The 21,926-nt window shown below is 37.7% G+C and overlaps 1 protein-coding gene across 1 annotated transcript in view; it reads right to left on the bottom strand.

The window, feature by feature from the left end:
- The window catches only part of MYO16 (myosin XVI), a 518,514-nt gene that overhangs the window by 324,517 nt on the left and 172,071 nt on the right, over positions 1–21,926 (bottom strand). The window contains exons 10-11 of the mRNA XM_053916793.1: positions 16,909–17,059; positions 1,999–2,109 (exon numbers count right to left, since the gene is read on the bottom strand). Of these exons, the coding sequence (XP_053772768.1) occupies positions 1,999–2,109; positions 16,909–17,059 (262 nt within the window). The remainder of the gene's footprint in view (positions 1–1,998; positions 2,110–16,908; positions 17,060–21,926) is intronic.

A 21,926-nucleotide genomic window follows, 5' to 3' on the forward strand; every position in this document is an offset into this window, starting at 1 on the left:
ATATTATTTCATTCTTAAGAAGCTTAAAGGAACTTTATATTTAAAATGTAACTAGTATATTAACAGAAATAATACAGACTATTCTCTCTCATCAAAATATATGCAAAAATTCTGAGTTAAATATTGATAAACTAAATTGCAGTAAATGTATTCAACAGCTAATAGATCTCAACCAAATAACCTTTATTCTAATAATGTCATATGGCTTCATATTAGATCAACTTTTAGAATAGTAACAAACAAAGAACAAAAGTTATATGATGGTCTCATTAAATGCTGAAAAAAATTTAATAACACTTAATGTCCACTCTTGATTTAAAACAATAACTTTGAAAACTATTAATACACTAGGACTTCCTGAATCTAATAAAAAGGAACTACACCATGGCATAACTACTGCAAACTTGCTGAATCATAAAACATTGAAAACTTTTTCCCTGGATACAAAAATGAGACAGGGTTGTTTATTATTGTCATTTCCAGTTATAGAACATTATGGGAAGAAAAATAAGAAAATTCCCTAATGTAGGAAGGAGGGCAATGTTCAGAGGCTAAAACTCACCAACAATAGTGTTCAGATCCTGATGAGACTCATAGGAGATTCTAGACTCTGGAATAAGGATTGTGGTTATCCTCCCATGAAAAATTATAAGGCAGAGACAAGGCTTAAGACTGGGAGTTTTGAAACTATATTTATTTTTTACAAAAATTACTCCAGTTCATTGTGAAATCAGAGAGAAAGGGAATGAAGTTTGCTCTAGAACGTTAGGAGGTTGCTGGAGAAAAAAATGTCAGTGGGTTTGAAGAAAATGGTGCCCATCAAGATGAAGGAAGTAAATTAAATGGACATTTGAGAGACAAAGCCACTTGAAAAGCATGAAGCAAATGAAGAAATTCAAAACAATTCAAGCAGTTGTCTTCTGATAATAACATTAAGAACTTTAAAACAAGAATCAATACAATGATGTGTAAGGAGAAAAAAATAGAATAAAAATAATACACAAGTAACAGGTCAATAACAAAACAAAGTAATCAGGTTTCACCACTTAATGCCAATGACTCAATTCCATTAATTTTGAAAGAAGTTTTTAATTTTAAGTATATTTACAGTGCAGGCAATTTATCCAAGCATTCTGATGCTGCATTGAATTTACATAGGCTTATTAGCACCTGACAATTTATTACTTGTAAGGGAATCTCATACTTCATATTTCCAGAAAGTTACTTACTCAATTTCTCAGTAAAGTAATAAAAAAGGGAGAGCAGACATGTGTATAATCAGATTTCTCCATACACATTCTGACCGAATTGTTCTGAATTGAATATAACGGAATCAAGAAGGGAGAGGGAGAGGAAAGACAGAGAGAGCGGAGAGATACTGAGAATTGAGATAGCATGATGTCTAAATTTGTACTAGTATTGGTAGAAATAACACATATAAATCAGGATAAACCCATAGCAAATAAATTTTCCATGCGGTTTATCATCGGAGTCTTATTTGATAGCAGGTTATCAAAAAATCCCTACATAAATTATTTACTTTACAGATGAAGACATTTTCTGATCATTTAGAGGAGCAATACTTTATCTTTTCATGCGAATAGGGAGGCAGTTCTCTATGTATAATCAACTTTTCTCCTTTAGCTTCCTTTTCCAGATCTAGAAGTCTATATCGAAGTAGATGAAACAAACAGCATTTTTAAAAGTGATTAACAGATCCTGATGGTTCTAGCAATATCTTCCACAGCAAGAATTAAAAGAAAGTTGTCTACCCTCAGGATATTAACTTACACTTAACAACTCTGAAATTTGGACTTTGCTGAATCTGCCTTATAACTATACCAGAAGAATCAGCCTGGGCTCTGAGAAATCCACATTAAGCTATCAGCATGACCAGAAACAACGATAAATCCATTATCTGTAGTATATGCAGCACTGAAGGGTAAAAATATGCAGCAAGAAAAATGCAGTGCAAAAGGCAATTTCAAGGGCACTTACGTATATCTGATTGTTCCCAAAGCGCTTTTGAATTTCATAAAGCAGGCTGCCATCGTTGAGCTCACTGAGTGTTGCTAGGTCATCATTTGGAGCAGGAGGCATTAGCTTGACCTGGGGGAAAAAATAAGTAAGATCAACTCTAATTGCTTTGCAATCAACTTTCTTCACAGTTGGATGTTCCATTTCAATTATATGCCAAAAGTTTAAAAACCACATGAGTTTGAAATAGTTATTAAAAGATGAAATGGTTCACTTAAAAGAAACCAAAATTTCAACAGCCACAGAAAATTATATTCAGATGAAATTTCTGTTCTGTCCCATGAGAGTGCATACACACTCTCACACACACATAGGATATTCACTTACAACCCTCAAAGTCATTAAGTCTATACAAATTGTTTCAGTATGTTGATTCTCCCTAGTCCTTACTTACAATTTAGACAGCTCTAAACTGTGCTGAGTCCTTCGTAAGACAAGCAGCTGAAAAAAAGTTCATGTGTTTGCAGTGTTTCCAAAGCTAAAGCAAAACTTCTCTCTCAAATGACTGTGGTTGGCATGGAAGCAATGTGCCTGGAATTCAGTTTCTGTATACATCTAGGGGAAGGCCAGACTTTTAAAGTGAACTCTACAATTTTGGCTTGTGATTTTTATTCTGCTCTACATTACTCTTAAGATTAATGTAGCTGTGAGATTCATATAATTCTGTCAACAAGAAAACAAATGCTTTCCTATTCAGTTTAATATAGAATGACAGTTTAAAAACTAGGCAATATTAAAAATAAAATAAAGAGAGATTTGGATTATTTAATTAGATAAAAATCTATCCTTTAGAAGTTTAAAATGGCCAATGTTTAGTTTTATATACAAAGATATGCTCTGAAAAGGAGAAATTTGGTATAATGTGACAACTTTGGTTTTCTCATGTGAAACACAGTAATGAAAGAATAAAAATATTCTTGTTAATGCTCCCATGAGTTCAGTGGTGCTTATAGTGAACTTTTAATACCAGTAAGTTTATTTATATTGTTAGCATTCATGTTTGTATTCTATATTTGAATTTTATATTTATATTATACACTAAACTATTGGATATAGCATCACTAAGTTGAACTTAAATATTAGTGTTTATCAGCTAAATGTTTATACAGTGATAAATATTACATGTTTTTTTAAAAGACTAAATCGAGGACTCTGTCTCTGAAATGAGTGACTATTTCCAAAAATGCAATCTTTCCCATGAGTTCATAAATTCAGGTCACTGTTATCCCAGACTGTTTCTAATTTCAATACATCATGGTAATAGAAACTTAAATTCTTTGCTGGGAATTTCAAACACTCAGAAGAGTATTTGTTAAACCGTCTAGCTGGAAGGGTTCTCTGGCATTGGAGAAACAACCACTTATATAAGAGGGAAACACAATATTCCAATAACAGCATGTTTATTTATTGAAAATTAAATTATAAAATATTCCAGACCTCAGAAATGTTAGGAACAAGGCTTTCTCTTTCCCGCAACACGCACACACTCAACCAACACCTTGAGTTTATTTTCTGTTTTCGTAGCATTTATATAAAAAACATGTCTCTAAATATCTTTCAGAACTAACCTATATAGAACATATAATGTAGTATTATTAAAACTAGTTATTTAATTTTGTGTTACAGACACAGCTTTAAAGCTTTGATAATGTCAAAAATATTTACTTACATAGTTCAAGAACAGTATCCAAAAACTGGTACTTGTTGCTTAACATTAAGTTTTAATGTCCCAGCTCTCCTAGTATTTTTGGATTGGCAAAATTAATTTTGGGATTGTGTGATATGTTTTTAACTTTATATATTCAGTTCCGCTTTGAAGAGTCATTAAGCCTAAAGTGCTGCTGAGATTGACAGTTCTCAGAGAAGCATGAAAATCAAGCAGTGACAATCACCTCTGCCTAATCCCTAAGTGAAAAACCTAGCAGTCTTCAGTCTTCGAGACCCAGGCACTGTTTCATTTTCCGTTTTCATAAGTCATGCTGAATCAGGTAATCTCTTACACCACAGGTGGCAAACGCAAGGCCTGACGGCTGAGTCCAGCCCTCCACCTTGTTTTTTCTGGCCCAGCACCTTGTTTCTACCCGGTGGCAGCGCGGAGCTCTCCCCTGGGTAGAAACTACTCTGTTAAGGAGTAGTTTCATTTATACAGTCCTAAAATTACATTAGTCCCTCTGAAGGCAACTGGAGGCTGATGTGGCCCCCCTGTGAAAATGAGTTTGACACTCGTCTTACACACTGATCTGAGTGCTAGAATATTGGAAAATTCAAGTTCATCTAAGTCTAAGACATGAATCATTTGTATTTACCTGGGTGAATGATGTTTAAATAGCATTGGCATATCTTGCTATCTGCGAGGTCTTTTTTTTACTTTAAAAAAATGTTTAAATTACATTTTACACTCAATATTATTTTGTATTAGTTTCAGATGTATAGCATAGTGGTTAGATGATCATATACTATACACAGTGTTCCTCCTGATATTTTCAGTGCCCAATTGGCACCATACAGTTATTAAAATACTATTGCCTATATGTCCTATGCAGTACTTTACATCTCCATGACTATTTTGTAACTACCAATATGTACTTCTTAATCCCTGCACCTTTCTTATGAGCCTCTCAATCTGCCTCCTCTCTGCCAACCGTCGCAGCCTGTTCTCTGTATCTACGAATCTGTTTCTGTTTTGTTTGTTTCTTTTTATTGTTCTTTAGATTCCACATATAAGTGAAATTGTATGTCATTTCTCCTTCTGTAACTGAGTTATTTGTCTTAGCATAATACCCTGTAGGGTCATCCCTGCTATTGCAAAAGGTAAGATTTCATTCTTTTTTATGGCCATTTATTATTCATATTTTTTCCCTTCTTCTTAAAGAAGACCCTGTAACTTTTCTTGTACTCCTGGTTTGGTGATGATGAACTCCTTTAGCTCCTTCTTGTCTGGGAAGCTCTTCAACTGTTCTCCTATTCCAAATGATAGTTTTGCTGGGTAGAGTAATCTTGGTTGTAGATTCTTGCTTTTCGTCACTTGGAATATTTCCTACCAATCTCTTCTGGCCTGCAAAGTTTCTGTTGATAAATCAGCTGACAGTCTTATGGGAACTCCCTTGTAGGAAACTAATTGCTTTTCTCTCATTGTTGTTAAGAGTCTCTCTTTGAATTTTTTAACTTTTGGCATTTTAATTATGATGTACCTGTTTGGATTCATCTTGTTTGGTAGTCACTGCCCTTTCTGGACTTGTATGTTTATTTCCTTCAAGTTAGAGAAGTTTTCCATCATTATTTTTTCAAATAGGTTTTCAATTTCTTGTTCTCTCTATTCTTCTTTTGGCACTCCATGATACAAATGTTGATATGCTTGATACGATTTGCTTCCCAAAGGCTCCTTATACTAGCCACTTTTTTTTTTGATTCTTTTTTCTTGTTGCTATTCTGATTGGTTGTTTTCCATTTCCTTATATTGCAAATTGCTGATTTTATTCTCTGCTTCATTTACTATACTATTCATTCCCTGTAATTTATTCTTCACTTCAGTTAGTGTATCCTTCATTTCTGATGGGTTCACTTTTTTTGTTTCCATCTCCTTATTTATGTGTTGAAGTTCTCACTAAGTTCCTTGAACATCCTTATAATCATTGTTTTGAACTATATATCTGGTAGTTTGCTCATCTCCATTTTATTTAGGTCTTTTTCTGGAGATTTCTCCTGTTCTTTCAGTTGGGGCCTGTTTCTTTGTCTCACTTGACTGCTTTCCTGTATTTTGTTCTTATGTATTAGGTAGAACTGCTACATCTCCAGGCATGGTAAAGTACCTTTATGTAGTAGGTGTCCTGTAGGTCCCAGTGGTGAAGCCTTCCCAGTCACACAAGCTGGGCACTCCAGGTGTGCCTTCTGTGTGGTCTGTGTGCACTGTCCTGTTGTAGTTGAGCCTTGATTGCTGTCACTGGGAAGCATTGACCCCCAGGCCAATCAGGTGTGACAACCAGCTGTGACTACACAGAAGGAGATGCTGTGCAGAAGCAGACCTTACAGAGAAGGATATGCTTTGGTGGGTCTTCAGTGTTCTCTGGGTCCACCCCTTGAGTGTGTAGCTTGTGGAGGTGGTAGGTTGGTAATCTGGCATGGTCTGCAGCTGTCCCCTGGGTACACTGGCTCTGGGGCCTCCTGGGAGGTACAAGGTCAGCCACTGCCCTGCCTGGGCCACCTGACATGAGGTACAGAGCAATCTGAAGATGGCTTCTACTTGCGCTTGGCTTGGAGGTGCCCAGGAGAGGCCAAACTGTGAACCAACACAAGTTTCCCCTAGTGCTGGGGCTGAGGCCAAGAAGCCAGAAGTATGGGATAAGCAGAGGCCTGCCTGATCCTGATTTTTTGAGAGGTTTTGGGGAAGTCCTAAGTCTGAGGCAAGAGAACCATTTGTACGGAAAAGTCACTGGAAACAGCTTGAGTGGGCCCATAAGTCAGTTGGGGCAGAGTTTCAGGGAATCATCAAGGTGGGGATAATAGTGTTAATGAGGTTGATGAAGGCTCAGATATGGTACCTGCCTTAGGTGTGGCTCTGTGGGAGATGGCTCAGCAAAGGAACAATGGCCTCTTCAAACACTCCGTCTGGGAGAAAGCTGCCCATCCAGGTTTTGCCCTGGAGTCAGACAATTCAGTTGCGCCCCTATGTCCCTGGCACCTTTTGAGCTGCTGCTCCAGCACTGGAGATCAGAGTAAGGTCAAGTAATTTCATGTGCGGGCCCTTTAAGAGGAACACCTGGGAGTCTAGAAGCCCTCCATCTCACTCAGCCACAATATCCACACTGATATTCACAGTCGGAAGTTATGGAGACTTCTCTTTCTGGCACCAGACCTCTGGTCTGGTGTTTCTGACATGGGGCTGGGACCTCTTGTCCCTTAGGGGGAACCACCACACCTGAGATGTCCCAGTTTTCAACTGCCACACATGGGTGTGGGACCAGCATGCTCCTCATCTCTGCCCCTCCCACCAGTTTTAATGTGCATTCTTCTTTATAGCCTTAGTTGTAGGACTTCTGTTCAGCTATATTTCAGGTGGTTATGAATGATGGTTGTTCTATAATTTAGTTGTAATTTCGAGGTCGTTGTGGGAGGCTCCAAGTACTGCATTTACCTACACAGTTATCTTGATTGGCACCCTATCAGTGAGATCTTGAATACTTCTTTTTACTCCTCATGTCAAGAATATGGTTATTAACTTTTACAGACAAAGGAAGGGAGAGAGAGCGATATTGAAAGAAACATCAAAGTGAAAGAGAAACATCAATCATTTGCTTCCCATAAGCTCCCCAGTTGGATTCAAACCTGCAATCTAGGAATGTGCCCTGAGTAGGAATTGAACTTGCAACTTTTTGGTGTATGGGATGATGCTCCAACCACCTAAGACACCTAACCAGGGCACATTTTTCTTTACTAACATCTTAAGTCACTTTCGATTCTCATAAAATTTGATAAATAATGGTGTGTCCCTCACAAGTGGTTCTGAGAATTAAACTTACGTGGAGGGCTGCTGCATTGCCTACTCTGCAGGTAAATGTGCGATAATGGGGTGCATTGTTATGCAGTTAGTAGAACATCTAGAAAGGGCCATGGAGACTAATGGTAAACTTTCTGCCAAATTCCCTGAGGGCTGTCTTTGGTAGAGGGAGGAGGCTGGTAGTTGTAGAGGGCTCTGGGCCTGTTTCTACTGCTCTCAGCAAAGACTCTCAGCTTTCATCTGCTTTAGGAATTGGACTTCTAAATCATATATTTCTTTAGAGGGATGGGTCTGCTACAAAATAATAATTTTTAAAACTTTCAACTCATTGATATAGCCCAACATCCTTAACTGATAATATAGAACTTGAAGCCGAGAGAGGCCAAGTGATTTCCCTAGGGTTAACACAGGTGGCAAATAAGAAGTAGTAGCTGGGATTATAACCATTCGGTAACAGTGGAGAAATTCTAACAAGTAATGAATAAATCTGAGAACATACATTCAATAATTTGCCCTTTTTTCTTGCTCACCTACATTTTGCCAGGCATTGTGCTAGAGTTTTAGCATTTAGTGTTTATCATAGAGTTTAGAGCTTTACCTATGAGTGTTTACAATCTACTGGGGGAGACATAAAAACATAAATAAGAAATTACAAGTATGAAAAGTACTATGAAGGAAAAATACAGGATATTCTTGAAAAAAATGTAGTGTTTGACTGAATGTCTAAGAAGTCCCCTTCAAGGAGTTACAGTGGAAATTGAAAAGAAATTTAAAAGGTCATCCTTTGAGATGTGGGAAGCCAATCCAGGGAAAGGGAAGAAAATGGAAAGTCCCCAAGGTCAGAAAGAGTCTGGTGTGGGGAGGCCCTGGACATTAACTCATGAAGGTGGAGAGTGGGAGGAAATAGCAGCAGATGTTGGTGGGGGAGAAAGTGGAGCTTGTAGATCATGGGGAGGTGCTGCTTAAATCCAAGGACTATGGAATATCACTGAATGGTTGAGGCAGGGGTCTGATAAGTTTGGCTTCCTATTGCTAACTTACTATTCCAGCAGCTTGCATAGTGAAAGGGGGCAGTGGTGAGACCAGTTAGCAAGCTTCAAATAATGGTGGCCCAGCAAAGGGTCTGAGAGGAGGAGAGAGGATTGGATGCAGATTTACTTAGGAGGAAGAGGAACTACCATCCTCAACTATGTGCTATTGAATTGTATCTGATGTATTACTTAGGATTAGTTTAGACAAGATCAAAAATTCATTTAGTTCACTTATGTTGATGGACAACCTTTCTGTATTTTGGAATCACAGACTGGAATGTTTGGCCTTCAATATAGAAGGAATCTGGAAAATAAGTGGAAATAGGTATGCATTTTCTAGAAATGACAAGACTACTGGCAAAAGTTTTTATAGAGAGAGACACATAAAAGGAACTTTCATCAGCAATTTAGGGATGTATGTAAATATCTATTCTTTCTGTCTTTGCAAGCATTTCTCAAAGTACAAAGACTTATACATATACATACACAAAGATATACACCCTTAAAAATAACATGTATGTTTTACACATATATACATAAAAATACACGCATATATACATATTCATGCATATATATGAGATAAGTCTATTAATACATTGTCCAAATTAGCATTAACTTTGAACAATGCAATGATAAGACGAAAGTCTCCCACAAGTTAGATAACATATTTAACTCCTAAACAAATCATAAAAAGAAGAAAAATCAAAAGCATGATTTTTTCTTCAGAAGTAATGTTTTATGTTAAAATAATAAAATTCCTCCTATAACCACAACTTTAATGAGCTCAATGCAAATTTCTGAATGCATATTTAGAAAAAGCATGAATAGCACTAACAGAAGTTCCACATTTGTTCCGACAAGCCTGAAAGAGCTATTGCAGACATCTCCTTGGTATGCCTGAGGATTTTCATCTATAGTAACACAGCTGTCACATGGGTTAGAGAAAATACTAGGCTGACAATAAAAATGTGAAGACTTCCTGTGGGTTTGTAGTAGTGAATTGTGACAAATACAGTATTAGAGTAGATCAAGGGAAGAATTCCTTCAATTTATCATACCAAGGTCCCAAAATGATTAAGAGGGAAGCTTTGATAATCAATCTTAAGCAAGGTTACCAAAAGGACACATTTAAAAAAAATATTTTTAAATTTCTTATTGTTTATTCTATTATAGTTGTCTAAATTTTTTTCCCTTTTACCCCCTCCACCCAGCCCATCCTCGAGCCCACAGTCATTCTCCTCTCTGTTGTCCACATTTTTACAAAGATTTCAAAAGCATTGTGACAGCTGGTAACAAGTAGAAAGAAAAAGAAAAACATGTCTGTGAATATTTTATGTTATAGCTGTAGACTCAGTGTATACTACAAATGTCTGCCAAGCAATTACTGCAATACTCAAAAAAGAGATGGGATAAATATGCAAAAAAAATAACATCTTGTCTAGAATTCACCATCTTGGTTCTTCTGAATAACCATTAAATATATCTCCATATGTACTTCCATTATATATATCTCCACATACACTTTAGAGATCTAAAACATAAAGCAGACATAGTTCAGGATACACTTTCAGAAATGTTTTGAGAACTAAAGGGATTTTAAATTTTGAAAACATGCTGAATTCACTGATTTCCTGTCTCCACTTGTCAACACTGCTTTCAGCTGTCAACTTTGATGTCTTGTTTGGTTGCTTGTGACCTTTCTCTCCAGGAATTCAGCAGTATATACACAGGAACTAGGAGTTAATGGGTAGAGAGATGGTCTGACAATTGGGATTAGGGCAACAAGATCATGGGGAAGGCAGATTAGGAAGAAAGAACTGAGTGAGCATGAATGAAGAGAAAAGAAGGAATAAGAAAAAAAATGATGGGATGGTCATGTCAGGGAAAGGGGCATTAATCTGACAAACTACTTTATACAAAGCTTCCCAAAGCTGAAGCCCATTACCATTCATGAATAGCATCTTAATTATTTTTTCACTTACTTTTGTTATTCTGTTAGATATATTAGATCCTTTCAGTTACTTAGTTGTCTTTGTATGGCTGAAGATTTATATTTTGTGTATGTGGATGTTGGTGTATCTTTGGACTATAGAAAGAGAATTCCCTCCAATCTTTGAGACCTATACATTGCACATGCAAACTTCCTCTACTATTCACAGAACAGTCAGAAGTAAGCATGGATCCAGAATAGTAACCAGAAGTCTGTGTGTCCTCAAAAGAGCACTGAATACAGAATAAAAAACACTTGTGCTTGTAGGCCATTTGATTAAGCTTCTTGAGTTTAAATTTGGTCAGTTTAAGCTCAGTTTGAAACTTCAGTATAAGTAAGTGCAGAGGACTTCCAGTCAAGATGGCAGCATAGGCAGAGATGGCTCACCTCTTCGCACAACCAAGTCAAGATTACAACTAAAATATAGAATAACTATCACTCAGAACCATCAGAAATTGAGTTGAATGGAAGTCTGACAATTACAGAATCAAAGAAACCACATCCGTCCAGATGGGTAGGAGGGACACAGACGTGGAACAGGCTGGTCCCTCACCTGTATGTGGTGGATAAAAATTAGGGAGGGATATCTTGGGAGCAAGGAGTACCAGTTCCACAGTAGGCTCCCCATCCCAGGGTTCCAGTGCCAGGAAGATAAGTGCCCACAACTTCTGGCTGCAAAAACAAGTGGGGATTGAATTGGTGGAAGAAACTTCTGGAGCCCCAATCAGTTCTTCTTAAAAATCCCACACACAGATTCACCTACTCAGACTCACTTCCTCTCAGCTCTAGTGCCAGGGTAGCAGCTTGAAGGGCACTGGTGGCATATGGGGAGAGGCTGAAGTGGATGGCATCAAGGCGAGCAGAAGCAATTGTCCCCTTTCTGACCCCTCCTCCTGCACAGCCACAAAACTGGCAGGCTGGTGCCATATTTGAGACTCCATCAATCTGGCTAACACTGTTTGACCCAACTTGGAGAACCCTAGAGACTCCACCTCAACCAAATTTTGGGTCAACCCATGCTGCTTTTCCATATGAATGGCTGGTCTTGGCTCATGCTGCACAACTTCCTGAATCCTCTCAAACAAGTAACAGCTGGCTTCAGGAAGCCCCAGGCCTGACACTAGCTGCAGCCAGCCTAGATTCACAGCTTGGATTCACCTGGGAATCTCTAAGTCCAGCACAAGTAGTAGTCACCTCAGATTGTCTTATAGCTTAGCCAGGGTGATCCTGGGAAAACACAGGTCGGGGCTGACCTAAGCATGCACCACTTGGGAAACCCCAGAGCCAGCCCACCCAGTGAACAGCTGCAGACCACATTGAACCACCACCACCCTGCCCCTGCACAGCTGATCCTCCATGGTGGGGGAGGGTGGTGGTAAGTGTTCACAACGAATTCTTGCAGCTGACTGGCCTGGGTAAATCCCTCCCATTGACCTGCAAACAGCAACAAAGGTTAAACTACAAGAGAAGGGTGTACTTAGCCCACACAAAGGGGGCACCTTAAATACCCAGCTTGGGTGATAGTGGAGGCTGTGCCACTGGGCCAGACAGGACACCTACCTACTATATTAGGCCACACTACCAAGACATGGAGTCAAAGCAGCTGTACCTAATATATAGAAATAAACACACAGAGGCTACCAAAATGAGGAGACAAAGAAACATGGCCCAAATGAAAGAACAGGTCAAAACGCCAGAAAAAAGAGGTAAAAGAAAAGGAGATAAGCAACTTATCAGATGCAGAGTTCAAAATACTGTTTGTAAGGATGTTCAAAGAACTTAGTGAGGACCTCAGCAACATAAAAAAAGATCCAGTCTGAAATGAAGGATACACTAATTGAAATAAAGAACAATTTACAGGGAAACAATAGTAGAGTGGATGAACCCAAGAATCAAATCAATGATATGGAACATAAGGAAGCAAAAAACAAGTGATCTGAACAACAAGTAGAAAAAAGAATCACAAAAAACAAGGATAATCAGCCTCTGGGACAAATTCAAGAGGTCCAACATTTGTATCATAGAAATGCCAGGAGGAGAAGAGAAAGAGCAAGAAATTGGAAATCTATTTGAAAAAAATGAAAGAAAACTTCCCTAGTTTGATGAAGGAAATAGACATACGAGTCCAGGAAGCACAAAGAGTCCCAAGCAAGATAGATGAAAAGAGGCTCTTAAAAGCAGCAAGAGAAAAGAAATTAATTACCTGTAGGGGAATTCCCATTAGTCTGTCAGCTGACTTCTCAAAAGAAACTTTGCAGGTTAGAAGGGATTGACAAGAAATATTCAAAGTCATGAAAAGCAGGGATCTATAGCCAAGATTGTTCTACCCAGCAAAGCTATCATTAGAATTGAAGGGTAGATAAAGAGCTTCCCAGACAAGAAAAAAGTAAAGGAGTTCATCACCACCAACCCATTATTATATGAAATGTTAAAGGGACATATTTAAGAAAAAGAAGAAGATCAAAACTATGAACAATAAAATGAGAGAAAAAATACAAATCTATCAACCATTGAATCTAAAAATCAAACCTAAGCAAACAAGAACAGAGACAGTATCATGGTTGCAAAGAGTATTTTGATGGTTGGTAGATGGAAGAGGTGTGTGGGGGAATGGATGAAGAGGTGAGGGCATTAAGAAGTACAAATAGACCATAAACAGAACCATAGTGATGGAGATCACATGGAGGGTTGTCAATAGGGGAGTGGGAGGGGGAGAGGGGGGGAAAGGTACAGAGAATAAGTAGCATAGATGATAGGTGGAAAATAGACAGGGGGAGGGTAAGAATAGTGTAGGAAATGTAGAAGCCAAAGAACTTATAAGTATGACCCATGGACATGAACTATAGGGGGGGAATGTGGGAGGGAGTGGGTGGGCAGGATGGAGTGGAGTGAGGGGGGGAATGGGACAACTGTAATAGCATAATCAATAAATATATTTAAAAAAAAGAAGTACAAATAGGTAGTTACTGAATAGCCATGGGGATATTAAGTACTATATAGGAAATGGAGCAGTCAAAGAACTTATATGTGTGTTCCATGGACATGAACAATGGTGGGGGGATTGCCTGAGGGAGTGTAGGGGTGCTAGGTAGAGTGGGTAAAGGTAGAAAAATCAGGACAACTGTAATAGCATAATCAATAAAATATAATTTAAATAAATAAAGAAAGAAGAAAAAAGAAAGTGCATAATAACTTGCTCACAGTAGTATTTTTAGTGTTTTTTTCTTTCTTTCTTTCTTTCTTTATTTTTATTGTTATTCAATTACAGTTGTCTGCATTTTATCCCCATCCCTCCACCCCACCTCCACCCTCCCCCTTGGTTTTGTCCATGTATCCTTTATAGTAGTTCCTGAAAACCACTCTCCCCACTATACCCTCCCCACTCCCTTCTGGCTATTGTTAGATTGCTCTTAACTTCAATGTCTCTGGCTATATTTTGTTTGCTTTTTTCTTTTGTTGATTATGTTCCAGTTAAAGGTAAGAGGGTAGAGGTAGGGGAGGGAGGTGGGATTAGCTTGGGTGGGGTGGAGGGATGGGGAGAAAATGCAGACAATGGTAACTGAATAAAAATTAAAAAAAAAAGAAATGAGAGGGAACAAGCAATACACATGTAATAAAGTGGTAAACCTTTATTACTTTATTATATCACAGTAGTATTTTTGAAGATTAAAATAATGCAAGGAAAAAGGAAAAAGGACTCATGGAGATGGACAACAGTGTAGTGACTGCAGGAGGGAGGGAGAGGGGTATAATGGGACTAAATGGTAGTGAAAAAAATACAATAAAATTATTTTAAAAATAAAATAAAACAATGCAAGTAAAAATGTTTTTTCAGCTTTGAAATGTTATATATAAAGTACTATTTTGTACTATTATATTCTAAAGTAACCTACATACATTGAAAACAAAATCCAGTTGACATGTTGACTGGATTTAATGAACTAAGAGAAGATTAATTAGTGAACTGAGGATTCAACCACTCTGGCAAAACCCAATATATAGTCTATACAATAACAATAATAAAATAAAGAATACATCTTAACTGAGTTTTTAATTCTGTTCTTGGAAAAATGCTGTCACCTTGTAGCCTTAATGTTTTTTCATCTACATAACAACCATATTATGTCAGTGCTATGTACCCATTTCACAGATGGGCTTAGTGAGGTTAAAGAACTTCCAGAATCAGAGAGCTCCAGTAGAAGCTGCGAACCAGAGCAAATCTGTATGTCTCTATCATCCTTCCTATTTACCCCCAGGATAACATGCCTTTACTAAATGGAATAAAAATTTGACTTGAATTTTAAGCTTGAATTGCATTTAAATAATTATATTCTCAAAGGAAAGAAGGAAGGGAAGGAGGTGGTAGGAAGGTAGGGAGCTGGAAGGAGAATCGAAGAGGGCCAGGCAGGGGAGAGGAGTAATGGGAGGGGATAAGAAAACAAAAAGGGAAAAGAAGGAAGAATGTCTTACACATTTTTGAGCAACTTAAGACAAATTCCACATTCTCAAAGATATTATTATAGCAATTGTTAATTTTGATGATTATTAGAACAATAAAAAGTTTAAATCAAGCCTTGAATATTTATTCACACAGTTACCATTTGATAAAACCTACATTTTATAAAAACGTGGAAAGAGAGATGCTGTGGTTTCTGTATCAATTAAAATTTTTTCCATGTTATGTATTTGTCCTTAAAATGTAAATCATAACATTATTGTTTTGACAAGCCTTTCTAAAGCCCTCCTATGGAATGTAAATGTATAACCCACTCAGGACTCTCCCTTTGTTCTTCCTCTAAAGAGAATCACCTGTGCATTCCCTGGCCAAGAACACATGACAGTGTAATGCACACAGTGGAAGTTATGGGTGAATATTATATAGATAACATATGAATATAAAACCCAAACAAGCCATTCCCTCTTTAACACCTAATAAGTTAATATGATTACAACTGCTTCTATTGTCTCAGATATACTTGCAAAGGGCTGACACTAAAAAGTCATTCTACTTTTAAGTATAAAGAGATTTTAAGTATAAAAGTATTATATTTGATGTTATGTTATAAATGTCCCTTTTTAAGATTTTAGGTTTTTAGAGCAGTTTTAGAATCATCACAAAATTGAGAGGAAAGGACACAGAGATTTCCCCTGCCTGATACACAGCCTGCCCTGTTATAACATTCCCTAATGTAGTGGTATATTTGTTACCATTGATGACCCCAAATTGATACATCATTATCACTCAGTGTCCATAGTTTACATCAGAGGTCACTTTTGGTGGTGTACATTGTAAGGGTTTTCAAAAATGTACAATGACATATGTCCACAATTATAGTATTGCGCACAAATGGAGTGTATGGGACTCTGATCCCATAGGGTTGGTGTCCCTATGAAGAATACCAGAGAGTTTGTATTTGTTCTTTCTATATCTCCACCATATGAGGACACAGTGATGAAGCAGCCATCTGTAAGCCAGGAGGAGGGACTTCAGCAAAAACAGATCTAGATTCAGCCAGCATTGGGATTTGGGATTTCCACTCTCCAAAACCATGAGAAATAAATTTCTGTTGTTTAAGCCTCCCAGTTTGTGGTATTTTGTTGTGGTAGCCTGAGCAAATGAATACACCTAGTAAAATTTAAAAGTATTTCAAAGGTTTTGCTGTTTTAGTTATTTTAAAATGAAAATTAATGACATAAAAAAATTCAAAAAGTCTTTAGAAAATTTAGTTAAATATCTTTAAAATATTCAAAATTAGATACAGCAAAACCAGACATTTCTAGGATTACTCTAATATTTATAAAACACCATTTATAAAACACAACACATAAAATAACTTATTCTTATAGTAATAACACAAAAGACATTAAATTTTATAACTCTAAGCTCATCAAAACTATCTTCTATAACTTGGGCACTGGAATATATGCATACACATACAAACAGATACATAATATGACATCACAGTTACTTTTAAGAATGGATGACTCCATGATTGTTTTGCCTTTCTTGTTGGGGAAAATATTTGGGCATTTGAAGGAAATAGAAAAACAGAGTCTACATAATAATTAAAATAATGACCAAAGACAGAACTGGAAATATTCAGGAATTAACACATTGGCTGAGTTTACAATCGTGATAAATAAATCAAGACTGTAAATTCAAATCCTTGTAAAACACAATAGCAGTTATGTTTGTTAATGGTCAGTAAAACACAATAATATCTTATAAATGGAAATTTTAAACAAAATATTAATGCATGCTTTCATTAAAGTTTCTTTGAATGGAAATTTGTGGTATTTGTTTGTGGACATAAGAGGACACAATCCCAGCAGACATGCAGTAAGGGCATAATTACCTGCTCAGGTTTTGTTGGGCCATTCACAGTGGCATTTTCGGGAGTGCTGTCCTGAGGCGGTTTCATGCATAGACCTTTTGCTGCATCTTTGAACATAATGTCTTTTTCCATAAAACTATCTTGCTTGGCAATTGGCAACACCAGGGGACTGCTACAGGAAATAATCAATACTATAATTAGTCTTTTTGTAACATGACTATATCAATCATAAATTATCACAACAGGACATCTCAATTATAGAGGTTTTTTGTTTGCTTGTTTGTTTTTTTAATCCAGGTAAGAAACAGTTACTCAATAGTGCAGGGAAAAAAACAAAACAAAAAGAAAAACAAAAATGATGGGATTCATCTCAGGGATGCAAGGATGGTACAATATTCACAAATCAATAAACATAATACACCACATTAACAAAAGCAAAGACAAAAACCACATGATCATATCAATAGATGCAGAAAAAGCATTTGATAAGGTACAGCATCCATTTCTGATAAAAACACTCAGCAAAGTGGGAATAGAGGGAGCATTCCTCAACATCATAAAGGCCATATATGAGAGACCTACAGCCAACATCATACTCAAAGGGCAAAAACTTAGAGCTTTCCCACTAAGATCAGGAACAAGACAAGGATGCCCTCTCTCACCACTCCTATTCAACATAATATTGGAAGTCCTAGCCACAGCAATCAGACAAGAAAAAGCAATAAAAGGCATCCAAATTGGAAAGGAGGAAACGAAATTGTCACTGTTTGCAGATGACATGATAGTGTACATGGAAAATCCTATAGACTCCACCAAAAAACTATTTGACTTAATAAATGAATTTGGCAAAACAGCTGGATACAAAATCAATACTCAGAAATCAAAGGCATTCCTGTATACCAACAATGAAACTGGAGAAACAGAAATGAGGAAAAAAATCCCATTTGATATAGCAACAAGAAAAATCAAGTACCTAGGAATTAACCTAACCAAGGAGGTAAAAGACCTGTACTCAGAAAACTGCACAACACTGAAGAAAGAAATTAAGGAAGACACAAACAAATGGAAGCATGTACCATGCTCATGGATTGGAAGAATTAACATCATCAAAATGGCCGTACTACCCAAAGCGATTTATAGATTCAATGCAATCCCTATTAGAGTACCCATGACATATTTCACAGATATAGAACAAACATTTCAGAAATTTATATGGAACCATAAACAACCCCGAATAGCTGCAGCAATTTTGAGAAAGAAGAACAAAGCAGGAGGGGTCACAATACCTGGTCTCAAACTGTATTAAAGGCCACTGTAATCAAAACAGCCTGGTACTGGCATAAAAACAGGCACATAGACCAATGGAACAGAACAGAGAGCCCAGAAATAAACCCAAGTCTTTACGGTCAATTAATATTTGACAAAGGAGGCAGGAGCATAAAATGGAGCAAAAATAGCCTCTTCAACAAATGGTGTTGGGAGATCTGGACAGTTACATGAAAAAAAAATGAAACTCGATCACCAGCTTACACCATACACAAAAATAAATTCAAGGTGGATAAAAGACTTAAATATAAGTCGTAACACCATAAAAGTCCTTGAGGAAAACATTGGCAGGAAAATCTCAGACATTCCACGCAGCAACATCCTCACAGACATGTCCCCTAAAGCAAGGGACATAAAGGAAAGAATAAACAAATGGGACCTCATCAAAATAAAAAGCTTCTGCATGGCTAAAGAAAACAGCATTAAAATAAAAAGAGAACCAACAGTATGGGAAAACATATTTGCCAATGATACCTCATTCAAGGGCTTGATCTCCAAAATATATAAAAAACTCACACAACTCCAGTCCAGGAAGACAAACAACCCAATTAAAAAATGGGCAAAGGACTTGAACAGACACTTCTCCAAGGAAGACATACAGAGGGCCCACAGCCATATGAAAAGATGCCTTATATTATTATAAAAGTTAAATCCAGTAGCTCTATGCATACATGAAGGGAGTCTCTGAACATAGCAAGTGCTACCTTTGCTAGAAGTAACTCTCCAGCATGTATTTATTTTGCTGAATAGGTATTCAATGTATGATATTTATATGAAACATTATCATTTATTAAGTATGATGTTTAGAGCCAGTCACCAAAGTCTGAGGTACAACTTAAATTGCTTTCTTTACATGAATCTTGCATAAGGAGATTTTACTCCAAAAACCTGCTTAAAAGGGAAAGCCTCTAAAAAAGACACAGTTTCCTATTTCAATAAGTGCCAGTGTTTTGAAATGGACTTACATATTATTTCTTTCATGCAAGAAACTAGGATGAATGAGGAATGTTTCTGATCACTGGAAACATTTACAAAACAGTAGTAACAAAGTTCAACATACAAACACAAGGGTTCTGGTGGAAGTGCTTTGTTCATAGTGAGTCCCTCTGGACCTCTGCTCCCTGCCAGCCACAGCCTCCCTGACATCTGTGACAATGGTGCAAGGCCTTGCCAGTGAAATGAAGTCCCTAAAGAATCTAGAACTGGGTGTCTGATCGAACCTATCTCTGGTGGTGCTGTTTACTGCACAATGGTCACTGAAACTGATTTTGAAAATGCTTAGGTCACTCAGGGTCGATACTTCACAGGTGCAACCAGAGACGTGGTATTCACCCAGTGCAAGTGAGGAAATTAACATGTGTAGTGCAATTGTACCTAAGGGCCTTAGAGTAAAGTGCCCTCCTCAGTGCTTTTCTGAGCATCCTGGTCTAAATTACAAGGAGGCACTTCCACAATGGATGTCCCCATACACAGTGGTTAGACATAGCTCAAAAGCTACCTTCCTCCTATGAGTAAACTTTTTAGATCTGCACGGCAAGATTGTGCGTACCATGAGGTTTTGGAGATGCCCAGATCATTGTCTTAGGCTGGAGAACATGAATAAAGAATCCAAAAACTTGGGTCCTGATTGGAGTTGCCACTAAGCTATAAGTCTGCCAGACCTCTGGGCTTCTGTTTCTCTGTGAATAAAATGTGAATAATTATGTCTACCCATTCTATGTCATAGAGTTTAAATGAAGATAAATGGAAATCGTTATTAAGACTGCTTTGATATGCAAACCATATTTCCTTTCAATTGAGCAACAGAGGCAACAGAAAAAAAATTATTGTATAGCCACAAGTTGCCTTGTTTTTGAATGAATACAGTAAGTTGGGCCTGTTTCATAAAATGTGGCACCTTCAAGGCTTTCCACAAAATGTACTTAAGCCTATTGTGTGTCTCAGATTTTACTGTGGTCAAGGACATATTACATAACTCACACTGCACCACTCAAAAGTCCTCACAGGGTATTTTTCTTCAACAATGGCCACTCGGCTGAAGCCACCTTGGGATTTTTCCCTGACTCCTCCACTCCCTTTTCCTGTGGCTCTCAGCCCCGCTCAGTTCTGCCCCTCCTAGACTTTTCTTAGTCCCACGCTGAGCAGCATCTTCTCTCCATCCCAAGTTTCAGGTGACTCAGAAGCACTGGAGACCCAGACCATAAGCAACCTAATCAAAAGATGCACCCAACCAAAGCCAGTCTTCTCAACGATAGGTTTCCTTTTTAGCTTCCTAGAAAATAAGATTTGCTGCATATGATCACAATCAGTTTAAAAGCACCTAGCAGAAGGCACCAATTCTATTGTCCTCTAGTGTATAGCCAAAAGGCCTTTATTCTTTAGATAATTTGCTGACAGTTCACAGATGAATAAAGGACATTCTTTTTTTTCTTTTTCTTATTCCTCAAGGATTTATGTAGTATTACAATGAGCCCGTTACTGCCCTAAGCACTTTTACAAATATTAACTTGGTTATTCATCAAGAACAAGCCCATGAGACAGGCATCACCCATCAGCATCACCATCGCTCTGGTACGATTGCATACTGCAGTGCAACTCAAAGGCTGACTACCTAGAGTTAGCATGGACTCCACAGGTGAGGGGCACAACCTCCAGCAAGACCCCCTCACTTCAGGTGCCAGCCACATATTTGGGAGTCTCCATTCCACCCACACTTGGACCAACTACTACAAATTTGGGGGTTTCCATACCCGCCTTAGGTTAGATAATTCACTACATAGTATAGTGTTTTCCTGAGTTCACTAGAACACTATGCTTGCTATTATTACAACTTTATTATATAGAGCATATAAATCAGGACCAAGATGAGTTCTGGGAAGGTCCTAAATGCAGAGCTTATATGTCCTCTCTCCCTGGAGTTAGGGCATATCCCAGAAAATTGATCTCTACACCAACTAACAAGCCCCATCAAGATCATCGTCTAGAGTTCTTATTAGGGTATCATTATGTAGGCATGATTGACTCAATCATTGGCTACATGTTTGAACTCGAGTCTCCAGTCTTTCCTCGCTCCTGGTGGTCAGGCTTGCTCAGTGCCCCAGTCTGTAAATCACATCATTATTTTTCTGTGTGACTAGGCTCCACCCTGAATCACCTTGATAGCATAAACTTATGTACGATACAAGGAACTTTTAAATAAAAAGACACTTGGGAATTCTAAGGCCTTAGAATCTCCCCTCTCAGGAGGCAAGAAAGGCCTGGCCAAATTCTTTATTATACAACACCCACATTTTAGAACTGAGGGAAAATGTAACAGAGAGTTTCATTAAATTACCCAAGTCACAGGACCAGTATGTACTGAGCCCAGTAAGGAAAATCTTGTAACAGTGGGGAATTATAACCCTCACCACTATTATTTTGACATTGTTTCTGAAAGTGCTGACTCTGACTACATACATAGCTTGTATAAGAATCCCAGGAACTACTTTCCAAAGAAACAGACTCTGCTCTTCAGTGATCTCAGCTTTGGTAGATTTGCTGAACTTCAACCACAAAACCAGAAGGATGTAAAACCAGAAAGATGAAACCCGGGATAGTGCACACCAGACCACTGCTTGACTGGTTTCAGAATAGACTGTGCTGGTCTCCATGTAGAAAACTTTTCAACCCTCTCCCTCAATCTCTTTGTTCAGTTTTCCCTCTCCCTCATTAAA

This window comes from Desmodus rotundus, chromosome 13 (assembly GCF_022682495.2).
Source record: "Desmodus rotundus isolate HL8 chromosome 13, HLdesRot8A.1, whole genome shotgun sequence".
NCBI classification, from domain to species: Eukaryota; Metazoa; Chordata; class Mammalia; order Chiroptera; family Phyllostomidae; genus Desmodus; species Desmodus rotundus.